This window comes from Cynocephalus volans, chromosome 6, assembly GCF_027409185.1.
Source record: "Cynocephalus volans isolate mCynVol1 chromosome 6, mCynVol1.pri, whole genome shotgun sequence".
In the NCBI taxonomy this organism is placed as follows: Eukaryota; Metazoa; Chordata; class Mammalia; order Dermoptera; family Cynocephalidae; genus Cynocephalus; species Cynocephalus volans.
The window spans coordinates 48,005,012-48,020,151 of NC_084465.1; the positions used below are offsets into that span (position 1 = coordinate 48,005,012).

Consider the following 15,140-nt stretch of genomic DNA (forward strand, 5'->3'; position numbering starts at 1 on the left):
TTGTTTTATTAGGCTGTGATATTTTTCTTCTTAGCAGGTGTGTGAAAGTAGTAGCCACAAAGCATTCTTGGAATCAAGTAGGTTATTGATATCCTTCCGGTGTTCTTTAGATGACAGCCAAATGCCATTAAAAAATTTGGGTCTCAAAATTACTCAGAGAAACATAAATCAAACTCTCTGGCCAATACGCTGTCATTCTGCCCAAGACTCTCTTATGGTCCTTACATAACTTGGGACAGACTGACGTTTCACTCTGCTTGGATGAGGGGCATTCACGCTTACTTGTGAATAGTATGATAGAAATAAGTCATTTGAGTGTCCTTTAGGTTAATTTCTGCCACTACCACCATCACCACCACAATCACCATCATCTCTCATTTGTTTAGCCCTTTATCATTTTCTATAGTCTATAAATGCATTATCTCTTTTGATTTGCACAGCAAGTTGGTGCTTTTTCCACACTTTACTCTTAAATCGGTCCAAATTTCATGGAGAAAAATCTCATGGTGTGGTGGCCATTACTGACCATTGTCCAAATGGACAGTGGACCAGTGAAGAGGCGTGAGTGAGGGAGGTGGAGCATTTCAGGTTTAAGGGCATCTATGACTTCTTTTTGTCGCTTCCCTGCAACGTTTGACACTATTGATCACTCTCACCCTCAGCAACGTCTGGGATGTGACCCTATCTTATTTTTCCGGCTATCTCTCTATCCTTTTCTTCCTAAGTCTCATTTGCTGCCTCTTCTCTTACTCGCTTCTTGATCCTCAAGGTGTGTGGTCTCTCTAGGGTGATCTCAGTAGCATCAATGTCCCTACACAATAATGACTTCTAAATATGTGCCCCAGCCTTGAACTCAATTTAAAAATGACTCTGTTCTGGAAGGAAGTGGGAATGGGGCGTTAGTGTTTAATAGGTAGGTACAAAGTCCCAGGTGACGAAGATGAAAAAGTTCTAGAGATGAATGGTGGTGATGGTTGCACAACAATGGGAATGTACTTAATGCCACTGAACTGTACACTTAAAAATGGCTAAAACGGTAAATTTTACGTTATGTATATTTTACCACAATAAAAAATTATTCTGCAATAAGTAAACTCACCTGTCTCTGTGATCATGATGTTGTCGTTGTGTCTGTCGCCTATTCCAAGAACAAAGGTTGCCACACAGTAGCCTGCACAGGAATAAACAAATCTCTCCACTGCTGCCTGAAACTAATGAAAATGCATCTCAATATTAGTTGTCTGCGAACTACAAAGAATAGCATGAATCTATTACAAATTATTTCCAAAAAGATACTGTCTGAGAACCATTTTCAGAGAGCAACTTAGTTGTGCCTGATTTCATTAGTGTTAGCACAAGGAGGAAACAGGAGTCAAAGGGCAACAGTAACTGAATCAAAAGGGTTTGCTTCCTCTCCATGCCTCACTTGCCAACAGCTATATGGAACCCATAGTAATATCTCCTCATTGTAAAAGTATGTTTTGCTTGTGACCACTTAGAGTATGCAGGGGTTCACAAATCCACATGTACAGCAGAATAATAAGTGCCACTAATTATACTTCCGTCCTAAAGGCTGCTAACCATGCAAGTGAGAAGTGCTAATCTTGTACAGCGGAACTTTAAACGGCAGCCAAACAGCCTAACCATACAGCTTGTGAAGGATTCAGCACATGCACTTCAGAGTCACGGTGGAGCTGACATTTTCAGCATCCATAATTTACCATTTAGAGTAGAGTGCAATGTAAATTATAAATTACTCTATTAGATACGTGGTATTTCTCAGGTCAGAAAGAATTTATGCATGGTAACTGCGTCTTTCTGCTGAACAACAAAAATAGACCGCCATAAATAGTGCTAACAGATCATTTTATAGAACCAAATTTTATTCAAAGCATGCCTGGTAATCAAAGGAGAAACAAATGCTCATGGAGTCCTCAACTGAGTGCCTCTGTTTTACACATATGCTATGTCACTGTGGGAAAGCACTTAAAACCCCCATTACCTCATGAGAAAAGGCTTTCAATACGTCAGAAGACAAGATGCTGGGGGATCCTTTGAAAACCTGAAACCACTATTGCTGTATAAATGACAGCTTGTAAGGAACGTTTAGAGTGGGGAATAGCATAAGCTCACCTTTTCTTCAATAGGGCATTTTTCTTTGAGCCAGTGATTCAGGACTTCATCTTTAAATGCACCAGTGTTGCCCACCGTGCTTTGCTGAATTTTGGCAATTGTCGTAGCATCTTTGACGATCTCAATCATTCCTACATGAGGATGCACAGAGTTTGATGGAGACTGGGGCCCACTGCCTGGCCTACAGGAGGAATGGCTCTGTCTCTATATTTTTAAACTAGAGGGCTATTTTCCAGGTCTGTGTTGTTGGTTTATTTAGGGGGAAGAGAAAGAAAAGAAGAAGGATATGGAAGTTGTGTGGGATATGCTTTCGATATCCCTCAATAAAAAGAGGAAAGAGTTGGTTTTGAACAGTAATAAATAAAAGCATTTATGTGCTGAGCGTCCTTTCTCACTTGGCAACCTGTACCTTTTCCATTTTTAAATCACAGGGTCAAATGTAAACAGTTTCATACAGTTCTCAAATCAGAAAGTTGAATAAAAATATGTGTGATTGGACTTAAAATGTCATGTCTATAAAAGTACGAAAAAGTAGAGTAATAGCTTTGATAGTGTGAATTCTGGAATATTGAAATAAGTGACAGATCTTTCCATCTATTTTTAAATGTTATTTGTGAGAGAAAAGTTTAATGTGTAATGAAAAGAGCTAAAGTTTAGAGGTAGAAAAGTAAAGGGGAGGGAACCAGTTCTTACTAAGATAATTTCCATGTATAGTCACAGGATTTGAACCCTGCATTCATGTATTTTCACCATATCCATATTAAAAATTGAGTCACATTCACTAGCCTAGGAACAATTTCTTCCTTTTTATATGGATTACGATTGTGATTTTTCAGTTATTAAACACCTACACTGAAGGAATTATGATCTTTTACAACTAGCTGAGTGGTATGCTCCTCTCCTGAGGTAACCACATACCGATTTTGTCCCCAGTTGAAATGCAACCATATGGCAGGAGGCACAGATCCAAAGATTCTGTCTCCCAAATGGACTCCATGATTCGTAGAATCTGGGCATCAAAATACAGAAACGTTTCTATTATAAATACATATTTATTTAATGTATTTTCCTTTATATTTTCCTTCTCTCTTAAAAAAGTACAGCAATCTTATTTGGTAACAAAAAATATATAAGTAAATGTAAAATATGTAAGTAACAAGTGCACTTTTATTGACCAACCTGGTACTGAGCATGTTAATTTCAATCCCTGAAATGTATCTTGGGGAAGAGGATAAATGGATTTCTTTTGGGGTTGGTTTTAGCTATGTTTTATCATATATCTGTTCAAAATGCTCCACTCTCATGATGTATATTTTACCACAATAACTCTAACTACCTTACACATATTTACCACTCTAATGTGGTTTGTCTATTTTAAATAAACCATATTAAGTATTAGAAATTGTTACCTCTACAATGTTGAACAGCTAGAATCTGGAGAATATTACTTTGCAGATTTGTGAAGCTAAAGTTTATCCAGAAATGTAAGAATATGTGAACATGATTAGCACTGATACCTTCGCCATTCACCTTCTGCCTTAATAATCTGCTCAATCTTGTCACTTGTGCATGTCATTCCTCCAATCACCCACCTGTTCATTTTCTTTCTTCTTCCCATCAAATCATTCACTTGAGTTTGTGTATGTGTATCAGAGGAGATGTATCTAAGGAGGGTGCCTATGGGTGTGCAGATATGTCTATGAACAGGAATAAAGTGGGGGTGGGGGTAAACACGGCTATATTCTCTGTTGACAAGCGTGGAATGGGGTGTATACAAAGAGGTTAGGTGAGGGAAGTATATCTGCCTACTTTGGAATGTTGGATATGCATCTTTGAAAGAATGGACAGAACTGTGATGCTCCTTAGATTGCCTATCTCATGGTCCACAGCCATATTACCCAAGTGAAACCCCTCTATTATGTAATCTTTGATCGCTGTTCATCATGGGAATAGAATCGGTAGAATGTGTGTTTTAGGTCTAATACAGAATTCTTTTTTCAGATAATTAGAAAAGTTCCTAAACATTAGCGTACCTGTAAAATAAGCATGTCTTGCCGCAGATCATCACCATGTTTAAAGATAATTCCAATTGTTTCATTTGATAAGGCTGTAGGATCAGCACACTTGAACTCAAGCCACAAGGGCTTTTTCTTGGAGGCCATCACTTTACATTTTTCAATCTGTAAGGGAGCAGTCATGTGTTTCCTACATGTAATAAATACACTTTGTGGAGACACAAATTCTCTCGCAAAGCATCACTATAAACAATCAGGACAAAGTACTAGTTCAATGTTTGGGTAAAAATACAGTAGGTGTTCCCACCAAATCTAGAAATGCTCTGTGAGAGCAAATTCACAACACTTAAACCGGTGGTTCTTAAACTGTGCTCCAAGGAACCCTAACAGTCTAGGAAGGTACCTAAGTGGCAGATCCCACCCTCCCCATGCCCACTCCTACAGCACTCTGGTCCTCCCACTTCTCCTGTAATAAACTGCAACTTTGCTATTATCTGTTTATGTATTTGGCCTCCCTCTATGATTTAATTTGAAAAAAGAGTTTTAATGCTACCACAATGTCTAAAAAACTATTACTGCAGAATCAGATGCAATAGGCCAAATCTAACATGATAAAATTTAACAGAAATAAATGGAAAATCTGGCACTTAGGTATAGCACCCCCCCCAAATAAACCTCCATAAATCTAAATAAATTTAAGGTAAGGAAAATGTGGCTTAGCAGCCACCCACATAAAAATAAAAAACTAAGGAGTTTTGCCAAAGGGGAATTCACCATGAATCAAACATGTGATGTGGTCTTTAAAAAAAACAAACACAATTTGAATCTGTATTAATATATCATAATTCCTACCAATCTGTAAATGGAGGCTAGTGGATAGTGTGTGCTTTTGCTACAGGCCCAGTTTGCTGGTAATTGTATATAAAATTAAACATGGAAGGGAGGAACTTTCCCTTCCTTCCATGAGGCTTAACTACTACAGGAATTGCTATCTTGCCATAAACAACTAGAAAATTAGATAAAATACATGAAACAATTCTTTTCAGGCATTGGACAATAAGCAGTGAAGATATGTGACCTCTGACAGAAGAAAAGCAAATGAGGAGAGCCCTATAATTGCCTCAGTTTACTGCTCTGGGGCTGTTCTAGGCTACAGCACAGAGAGAGGGGATCCAGACTGAGCCTACAGTCTAGCTGTCTGAAATATTGTAATCAAAGTCTTTGAAGGAGAGGAGAGGAAAGAGAAAAAAGAAAAAATACTGGAAAGAAAAAATGTTGGCTGAAAAATTTCCAAATCTGTAGACTATAAATCCACAAATTTAAGAAGCTCAATACACCCTAAAAGACTAAACATAAAGGAAACCATACCAAATCACATCATAATCAAGTTGCTGAAAACCAGTGATAAAAGAAAATCTTAAAAGCAGCCTGGGAAAAGAAGATGTATTATACAGAGAATCAAAGATAAGAATGACAGAGACTTATCTTCAGAAAATATGCAAACCAGAAGAAAAAGCTACTGAAAAGGAAAAAACCCGTCAATATAAAATTCTATAATCAGCAAAAGTATTTTTCAAAAATGAAGGCAAAATAAGGAGTTGTTCAGAAGACCACAGGCTGAAAGAATTTAATGCCAGCAGACTTGAGATATAAAAAAATGTTAAAGACTGAAGGAAAATGAGGCCAGATGGAAATCTGGACCTATACAAAACAATGAAGAGTACCAAAAATGTTAAATATGTGGGTAAGTATTTTAAAAATTATTTAATGTATTAAGTCTGTTAAATGTACTTTTAACTGTTTACAGCAAAAATAATAGCAACATATTATGGGGTTTATAACAAAGTAGAAATTAAAAGCATAACAAAAATAGTACAAAGGGGCTGGCTGGTTAACTCACTTGGGAGAGTGTAGTGCTGGTAACACCAAGGTCATGGGTTCAGATCCCTGTACTGGCCAGCCACCAAAAATTAAAAAATAAAATAAAATAATACAAAAGATGAGGGGGAAAGGATGAGGGATAAAAGTATACTGTTTATAAGATTCTTACATATACATGGAGTGGTTTGTTATTTGAACGTCATCAAGAGTGTGTGGTATTGATGTAAGAACAGACATGTAGATCAATGGAACAGAACAGAGAATCTAGATGTAGACCCAAATATGCATGGTCAGTTCATATTTGACAAAGGTGCCAGGGCAATTCAACAGGAAAAGGATTTGTCTTTTCAACAAATGGGGCTAGAAAAGTTGGATATTCACATAAAAAATGAACTCTGTCCTTTACCTCACATCATATAGGAAAATTAATTCAAAATGAATCATTGACTTAAATGTTAGAGTTAAAACCATAAAACTTCCAGCAAAAAATATTTGTCAAATTGAGTTAGGCAAGGATGTCTTAATCTTGGCACTGTTGACATTTTGGGCTGGATTTGTTGTTGTTGGGGGGGACTATTTTGTACACTGTAGGATATTTAGCAGCATTCCCAGCCTCTACCCACTAGATGCCAGTAACATTCTTCCAGCTGTAACAATAAAAAAATGTCTCTAGACATTACCAAATTATCCTGGGGGTGGGGTGGGGAGGAATCACCCCAAGTTGAGGACCAGTGGATTGGGCAAAGATTTCTTAGATAGGACACTAAAAGCACAAACAATAAAAGAAAAAGTGTTAAATTCGACTTAATCAAAATTTAAACCTTCTGCTCTTTGAAACTTTGATACTTCTGAGAAAATAAAAAGGCAAGCCACGGACTGAGAGAAAATATTTGTAAAATGTATACCTGATAAAGACTTTGTATCCAGTTTATATAAAGAACTCTTAAATATAGAAATAAGAAGGCAACCTACCTTAAAAAATGAGTGAAAGATTTGAATAGAAACTTTTCAAAAGAAGCTACACTAATGGAAAACAAACACATAAAAAGATGCTCAATATCATTAGCCAAATGCAAAGAAAACAACAGTGAGATAACACTCCACACCCATTTGAATGGCTAAGACTAAAAAGACTGATAGTAACAAGTGTTGGCTAGGGAATAGAACGACTGGAACTCACGTACATTGCTGGTGAAAATTTAAATGGTACAGTTACTTTGTAAAAAGTTTGCTAGTATCGTATAAAATTATACATTCACCATCTTACCCAACTATCCTGCTGTTAAATATTTACTCAAAAAAAAAAAAAAAAGAAAGAAAAGAAAAGAAAAGAAAAAAGAATGGAAAATGAATTGTGGAATATCCATACAAGGGACTACTACTCAGTCATAAAAAGGGTCAAATTACTGATATACACAATAACATGACGGAATCTTAAAAGCATAAGGCAAAGTAAAAGAATCCAGATACAAAACTATATACTATATGATTCCACTTAATAAAATTCTAGAAAAGGCAAAATTATATGATAGAAAGCACACCTGCTGCTTAGGGTGGGGAGTGGGAGGAGGAAAAGGACTAACTGGAAAGGGACATGAAAGAACTTTTTCTATAACATCTCTATGGAAATTCTCTATATCTTGATTGTGGTAGTTGTTATGTGATTGCATGCATTTGTCAAAACTCATTGAATTGTATATTTAAAATGGACAAATTTTATTTTATATAAAGGATACCTCAATCAGCTGATTCAAAACAAAATGGAAAGGAAATTACCCGGTGTTGAGGCTTTCAATAGCTAATGATTGGAGAAGGGTGTGGCAGAAGCCTATCCAGGGTCTCTCCAGCTTCCCTGTCTCTATATCAACACTAACCTTTACGTACTGGGCCCTGGAAAGCATGCTAGACATTTTTAAGACATAAAGGCCACGAAGAGACATTCAAGTGATACCTACCACTAGTGCTCCTGCTCTCAGTCCAGGATCATATGGAACTCTAAAGCTTTTTGGGAGACTAGAATTCTGCAGGTTTTCAAGCTTTTGCTTAAGTTGTGAAATAACTGTAATTGTCAAAAGTACACATGAGTTATTTGAGTTCAAGTAATTACCAATATTATCTAAAACATTTCCTAAGGCCATATTTGATCACAGCATTCTACATATTTGGTCTGGTGTGGAGCAGAAAAAAAAGGGGGGGTAGGGCCCTGCCTTTGAGGAACTAACCATTTGAGGTAGCAAGATAAGTCAGGCTTACTGTGAGGAATGTAACCACATACACATGCTACAACAGGGAGTGGAAATATGTGAATATACGTGGGATAACGCACAGATGCCAATACAATCAAGTAGAGAAGGATATTTTGAGAGTAATGCTAATAAATTAATACTGTAGTTTTCTTTCCAGCTTGTGAAACTTTAATCTGCCATTTTATTTGGGGAACAGACATTTGAAGACAGTATGAAGTGGAATTCAGTTAGGGTTCTATAAATTCTTTTCAAAAGAGGAAGTTAGGTTGTGTAAAGAAGATGTGACAGCCTCAAAATTATAAAGGCAGATACATACATTGAAAATTTATTCTTTAGAAAACAGAATGGAGGCCAGTACAAATGTTTCTCTTTCTTATAATAAAAATAAAAGTAATGTTATTATTACCATTATCGTTTTTGGGAGAGAGCATTATTGCTATATTGGAAAAGAATCAAAGGAAAAAAGTAGAAATTTAAATTATTCAGGAGTTTAAAACATTGGCTGAGGACATTAGTAAGTGTTCATTATGAGCCATAGTGCTAGGTATAGGTATATAAAAATGAATGAGACATCCCCTACCTTCACAGTTCATACAATTTGCAAGACTAGAAAGATATGTTAATGACAATAACTTAATGTAGTGTCAATCAAAACCTATGGAAATACAGAGAAGGAGTGATTAATTTTCCTAGGGCAGGGACAGGATTTCTTAGGGTAAAGATAGAAAGATATTGAAAATGGCTTCAGAGAGGAGGCATGGTGTGTGTGTGTGTGTGTGTGTGTGTGTGTGTGTGTGTGTGTGTGTGTGTGTGTGTGTCAAGATAACATGTATATATGTGTATATATATGTATAACTCTGAGATAAGCCATTTAAAGAAATGCAAAAAATCTAAAATAGCCTCTTAGTAATTCATTACTTTGGAAGACTGAAAACTTAAAAAGTATATGCGCATGTTCAAAGATTGGGAGAAAAAGGTAAAGATTTGTAAATAAGTAATCTTTGTGTGTGTGTGTGCAGCTGTTCGTAAATAATACACCTTACATCTGCATAATGCTTTTTAATTTTTCAAAGAGTTTAATATCTATTATAACTTAATCATTAAGAACATATAAATATATAATTTAGAAATTATTAACTTGTTAAAGGAGAACTTTAAATTTGTTTACTCCACACAGACAGAAGACTAAAAAATATGTTCTTGGCTGCCTTTAGGAAGATACAACTTGGCTTCCAGAAAGAGGAAGAATCATAGGGTCAATGGCATTTGAAGATGAAGGCATTTGGAAAGAGAACCAAGAAAATACAGCCACTGTACCTTGGGAACTGACGTCATATTTTTCAGCAGAGAGCGACTTAATATCAATGGTGACTTTCTGTAACAACTCGATGACTTGGACTTGTTGGGTAAAGTCATGCAGCATTGCTCTGCCACAGCCCCTCAGATAGGCTTCCAGGATCACAGCAAACCTCTGCTGATAGTGTCTGGACTGGGCTATCTCACTTCTCAAGAACCAAAACAAGAAGTGACCAATTCTTTTGTTCTGAGGGCAGTACAAGAGGTGGAAGTGATTATGACTAATGCTTTAGTCTATCAATCAGTTCTTGCTTGACTTAAAATGTCACTCTGTTATCAAAGTGGACATACTTACTCTTAAACCACGCTTCAGCAGAAATCTGGCAAGGGCACTGTCATGGTATGGTTCAAACTTCACAGCCTAAAGGAAGAACACATTGGCATCTGTAGGCTTGCATTGTATGTTGGTGAATCAGGGAAAAGGAAATAGAGGAAAAACTGCTGCTCTGCTTTAGTGGGTCTTTATGGCTAGGCACTTAAGTTCAGTCCTTTCTTTTAGAGGATACTTAGGAACAGAGTGAACCACTTTCATACAGTCATGGAGCAGCCGATAACAGCACTAGGTTAGACGCCAGAACTCTCAACTTACAGTCATGGGTTTTTCATAACTTCACAGGTGAAGAGATGAGGGCATTTGCTCCAATTAAAGGCCTACTCACTTTATTAGAAGGACAGAGGGGAAAGAGGGAGATGGCTATAACAAATCTACAGTGGAAGGTAAGAGAGGTTGTTAGAAAGAATGGAAGGTGGAGATCTGGTACATGTAAGGAGAAAAATATTTGTTAAATGTGATGATCCTAAAAACCCTGTGTCGACCTATCTGGTATCTCACTAAACTGCCACACAGGTTCTTACTGCAAGTAAGCAGCAGACCTAGATCAATCCACACAGAGCAATCACTACCCGCTGCCACGTGGTGGTGTATACAGAGCTTTTTGTCTCAGAATCCCTGATTTTATTTGCTTTCTCAGGAAAAACTTGATTTTCATTTTTAGTGCTTAGTAGTTTTTGTATCATTTGGTGAATGTAAAGAATACTGACTTAGGTGATAGCTCTACTACTGAAGAAAAAGAACCAATAAAATGAAAAACATAATTAAATCTTGGTGGATGCATGGATATGTGTTACATTATTCTCTACACTTTTCTATAAGTTTGAAATAGTTCATAATTTTAAAAGCAGCACGAATAATAAGTACTGTTAGATTATTATAAATGCATTATAAAATTTGAAGGGTAGATGTCATGTGTACACATGAAGAGAGGCTCAAAATTAAGCATCTCAGAGTACAGTATTCCCTTTATAAATAGAACTGGTCTATCCTTTTTTCCCAAGGAATGGGAGAAATTCCCTTTCTAGTTTATATTTTATGGCCTGGGGGCTTCTTGGTATGATTTACAATTCTTACTCTGCCTTTTCAGTTTGGAAATGATCAATACTGACTTCATAATGTTTCAATTATACCAATGCTTTCAAAAATGCTTTCATGGGTGTGGTCAAAGTATCATTTTAGCTGCATCCAGGGCCTTAATTCTGAGAATGTGGTTATTTAGTCACCAGCACTCACTTTAGAAATGTTTTAAGTTTCTAACCTGAACGTGACTCTTTCTGACCTTCGTTGTGTTTCACTTCCGTAAATACAATGCAGATCTCAACTAAGAGACCATTTTAATCAGGGATGAGTCATTTGGCCATATCTGAAAATGTCTCAAATAGTTTTATAAATGACTACTCTTCTTCAAATTTAAGACCACAAATTCAATGTTAATATTATTTATTGGCCTCTTTCATTTAAAAACATTTCCAAGAAGAACATTATTCCTTTTACAATTCTGTAAAGTTTACTTATGAAACTGATAATGAAAAACAATTCCTGGTAGCTTTGGGACTTGGAACAGAGCTGGAGCAAATTTGTTCTATGTTGTTTTTGTTATGGAGAGCTAGAAAATTGAAGATCCTTTAATTATTCTAAAATTCTTTAGTGCTATGCTAGTATCTGAACTAGAGGGTAGAAAAAAATTGGATATATTTAATAGATGAAAACAAAGGCCAAATGTAATGTTTCAGAGTTAAAGTTGACAAAACTCAAAATGCTTATCAGAAAACTCCAGCGACTTCTTATAAATACAGATAGTGATTAGACGGTTTAGTCTAAAATTTAGACTGACTAATCCTAAAGATCTCAGGACAAACATCACCTATTCAGAACTCTCCCTGATGCTGTCAATCTAAATTTAGTGTCTCCTGGACTCCTGTTTTCTCATGATACTCTGTAGTTTTTCCCCAAAGCATTTGTCACAATTTGTTATTAAATATTTGTTTGTGTGTATATTCATTTAATGGCAGTCTTTTCAGTACTTATTGTTGAATTAATGAGCAGGTCTGTGCTCTAAAATAGCACTTCTATTCCAATTCCTTTACTTCCTTTTCCTTGTCAAGCAGTACAATATAATTTGAGAACTGCTATAGTCAGTAGGGGAATTGTTCCTCCTTTCTTTAACTTCCTGCAAATCAGCAAAACCTTAGGCAAATTACTTAGCCACTTGGAACCCCAGGGAATGTCATGAGAAGTGGAGCAGAAATACAGTCCTGTTCCTGTCTAAGTAGAGGAACTGTCAAAATTCTACCCAGATATGAGATGTTATTTTATGAATTGTAATAAGCATGGGCAGAGAGTAAGACTTTTTCTCTCTGGTTCACACTATCCTGACACCAAATTGATGCAGGATACTGGGATGCAGTGGAAAGAGCAGAGCCTGGAGCAGACCTCCTAGGTTTGATGTCTGGTTTACTTCTTTCAAAGTATTGGGCACATCACTTAGCCTCTTTGTGCTTCGGTTTTCTTATGAATAAAATGCAAATGCTAATTTACTTTCGTCCTAGTTGCTGGGAGAGTTAAATGAGGTAATACATGAAAAGCATGTAAATCACTTGGAGCCTTGGTATAAGGAAGGCTTCAATAAGTCTATTATTAACATAATCACTAATATCTATCATTAACATAGTAAATGAGAACAAAGTATTCCCACAGGGCCAATTCTCCTAAAAAGCAAAATACAAATGTCTTTAAAATGCTTCTCAGCAAAGCCTCAAAGCCAGTAAACATGTCAATGGAACGGTTTACTACTTTTTAAGGTGGCTTCATCAGATTTACCTTGATTGATCATGAAGCTCTGCACAAAGGTCACCTGATGACAACTGAATGGGGTGCCTGTACACATGCAAATAAATTCCTGGAGAGGAAGATTCTGTTGATAACTCCAACATCACCTACCTGGACCAGCTGTAGAAGGTAATGCAGAACATCATCGTCCTCCAAGCTCTCCAGCTTCTGAACTGCAATGGCTCTTACATTTTCATCTGAAAAGTTACAGTCCAGGAGTTGCATTGTCAACCCAACGTCCAAAGCACTTTGATCCCAGACCTCCCTTCTGGCTAACAATTGGTATGTTTTGGCCACAATCTCTTGCTGTCCCCATTTCACTGAGCTCAATAGCTTAGGATATGCTTTTGGATGCTTAAGGCTTTCATATCTAAAATGCCAGAGCAATTCTTTGTCCTCTGCTGTGAGAGGGTTAAGTGGATCAGTGGCTATGATTGCCTCCAGTTGTTTGCGAAGCTGGTTGGGCATTTCAGCTCGAACCCGGTCCCCTTCAGGGTCAGGGGTGGACTGATGCTTAGGCAGGGCTATCGGGTGGCAGTAGTTGTCCAGAAGAATGGAGATGGACATTGAATTTTCCTTGTCTGGGTTGGTTGCAGAAGTGAGTTTGTCAGCATTGAAGCTCCCTTGGTCTTCGCCCTTCGCGGATATCTGCCACATGTGCAGCACGTATTCCCCGTGGCGCAAGAGGTACCGGTGGTCAATCAGCAGCAGGTTGACATAATAGAGAAGCTGAGCTTTGCCTCTGGACTCTGAACTGGGAGTCTCTGCAGAGGCCTTGCCGGACAGTGCTGGGGCTTTGCCGCAGTAGATCTGGAGGTTCAGCAGAGCCCCTTTGGGCAAGTCTTTGATTTTGATACCGAACTCAAGCCACACATTCCAGAGCACTTCCTCTGTGAAGGGTTTGGGGCTGGTTCTCCTTTGGCAAAGGACTTGCTGCCCATGCTGGATGTTTGCCTCTACAAAAACAGTGAGGTCAGTGTTTCGGGGCAGGACAGGGATATCAATGCCCCTGATCTTGACCCTGAACTTCCGGTCACAGTCCCACAGGGACACGGTGAACACACTCTCATGGTCCTTGCCGTGGATGGTCAGCTGCTCGTGGTAGCCGGTGACTCCTGTGCAGTCATCCACCAGCGGCCACTCCTCTTTCCTCACCTCGTCCAGGGCAGGGTCCGGAGCCGTGTCAAGCACCAGGTGAATCTCTTCTCCATTCTTGAGGCAGTGCCGCACCCACTGGAAGTTTCTGATGGGTGTCTCACCCACCAGGTACTCATCCCGGCCACAGACGCGCAGCACGAAGTCCTGTTCGTTTTGGCTTTCGGGGATATCCATCAGAGACTTCTTCTTGGCCATCTTGGTGAAGAAGCTCTGGAGGATGGTGCTGGGGGTGTCATCGGCGGAGACCTTGACGGTGTGGCTGGTGGTGCTGCGGTGGATGACGATGAAGACGCAGTTGTTGGTAATCTTCTTCCGCAGGTACTCCGGCAGGGGCTTGGAAGTCACCCAGGGGTGCATGGCGTAGAGCTGGGGGTCGCGGCCGGCCACCTCGGCCATGCGCGGGGTGACGAGGCGGCGGCGCGTGAACTCGAGCTCGTCGTCGTGCACGTTGCTGACGTCGGTGACGTCGTAGCCGATCAGGGCCGTGAGCTGTCGCTGGAAGGCCAGCGTCTCCTCGGAGGGCGCGCGCCGCTGCACCACGTGGATCTGGCCCGGGCTCCTGTGCAGCACCTTCCAGTAGCGCAGGCAGTCCAGGGTCTGCACCACCTGGTACTTGTCGTAGATCTCGTACCACTGCCCCTTCTTCTGGTAGAGCAGGAGGAAGTGGTCCGGGGCGAGCCGCTGGTAGAAGTCGGCGGCCACACTGGTCTCCAGCGCACGCAGCCACACCTGCGTCCTCATCTGCTCCACGTTGCCGTGGCCCGCCACGTGCAGCAGCGCCGTTTCGGGGGTCTTGCTGTTGCGCTGGCTGGTGGGCAGCACGAACTCGATGGGGATGAGCTCCATGGAGGACAGGCTGGCCGCGGCGCTGCGCGGCTTCATCCTCCGGCGCCGGCGGCGGTTGTCTTCTCTCAGAACCACGGGCTGTTCATAGCTCTCCAGCTCCATGCCCTAGGCGACCTGGGAGCGGGGGAACAGAGGGCTTTGTCACAAGAAAGGCACTTTCCCTTTGCAGTTTCCCGCGAGATGGCAGAAGAGAAGATTGACGTGCGCACCAGGACGCGGAAGAACCAAGTGCTTCAAGCTGGAGGCAGCACAGCCCTGAAGAGCGTGGGCTTCGGTTCGCAGTTGGGGCCCACGAATCTGGGCCCCGTCACTTACTCTCCGGGTGACTTGGGCTACCTAAAT

The 15,140-nt window shown here is 39.6% G+C and overlaps 1 protein-coding gene across 1 annotated transcript in view; it reads right to left on the reverse strand.

Moving 5' to 3' along the window:
• PIK3CG (phosphatidylinositol-4,5-bisphosphate 3-kinase catalytic subunit gamma) overlaps nt 1–14,900 on the reverse strand; it is a 29,114-nt gene extending 14,214 nt beyond the window's left edge. Inside the window, exons 1-8 of the mRNA XM_063100830.1 lie at nt 12,906–14,900; nt 9,927–9,992; nt 9,593–9,818; nt 7,985–8,088; nt 4,167–4,313; nt 3,052–3,142; nt 2,134–2,264; nt 1,100–1,211 (exon numbers count right to left, since the gene is read on the reverse strand). Coding sequence (XP_062956900.1) covers nt 1,100–1,211; nt 2,134–2,264; nt 3,052–3,142; nt 4,167–4,313; nt 7,985–8,088; nt 9,593–9,818; nt 9,927–9,992; nt 12,906–14,900 — 2,872 coding nt within the window. The remainder of the gene's footprint in view (nt 1–1,099; nt 1,212–2,133; nt 2,265–3,051; nt 3,143–4,166; nt 4,314–7,984; nt 8,089–9,592; nt 9,819–9,926; nt 9,993–12,905) is intronic.
• Nucleotides 14,901–15,140: the final 240 nt, after the last annotated feature.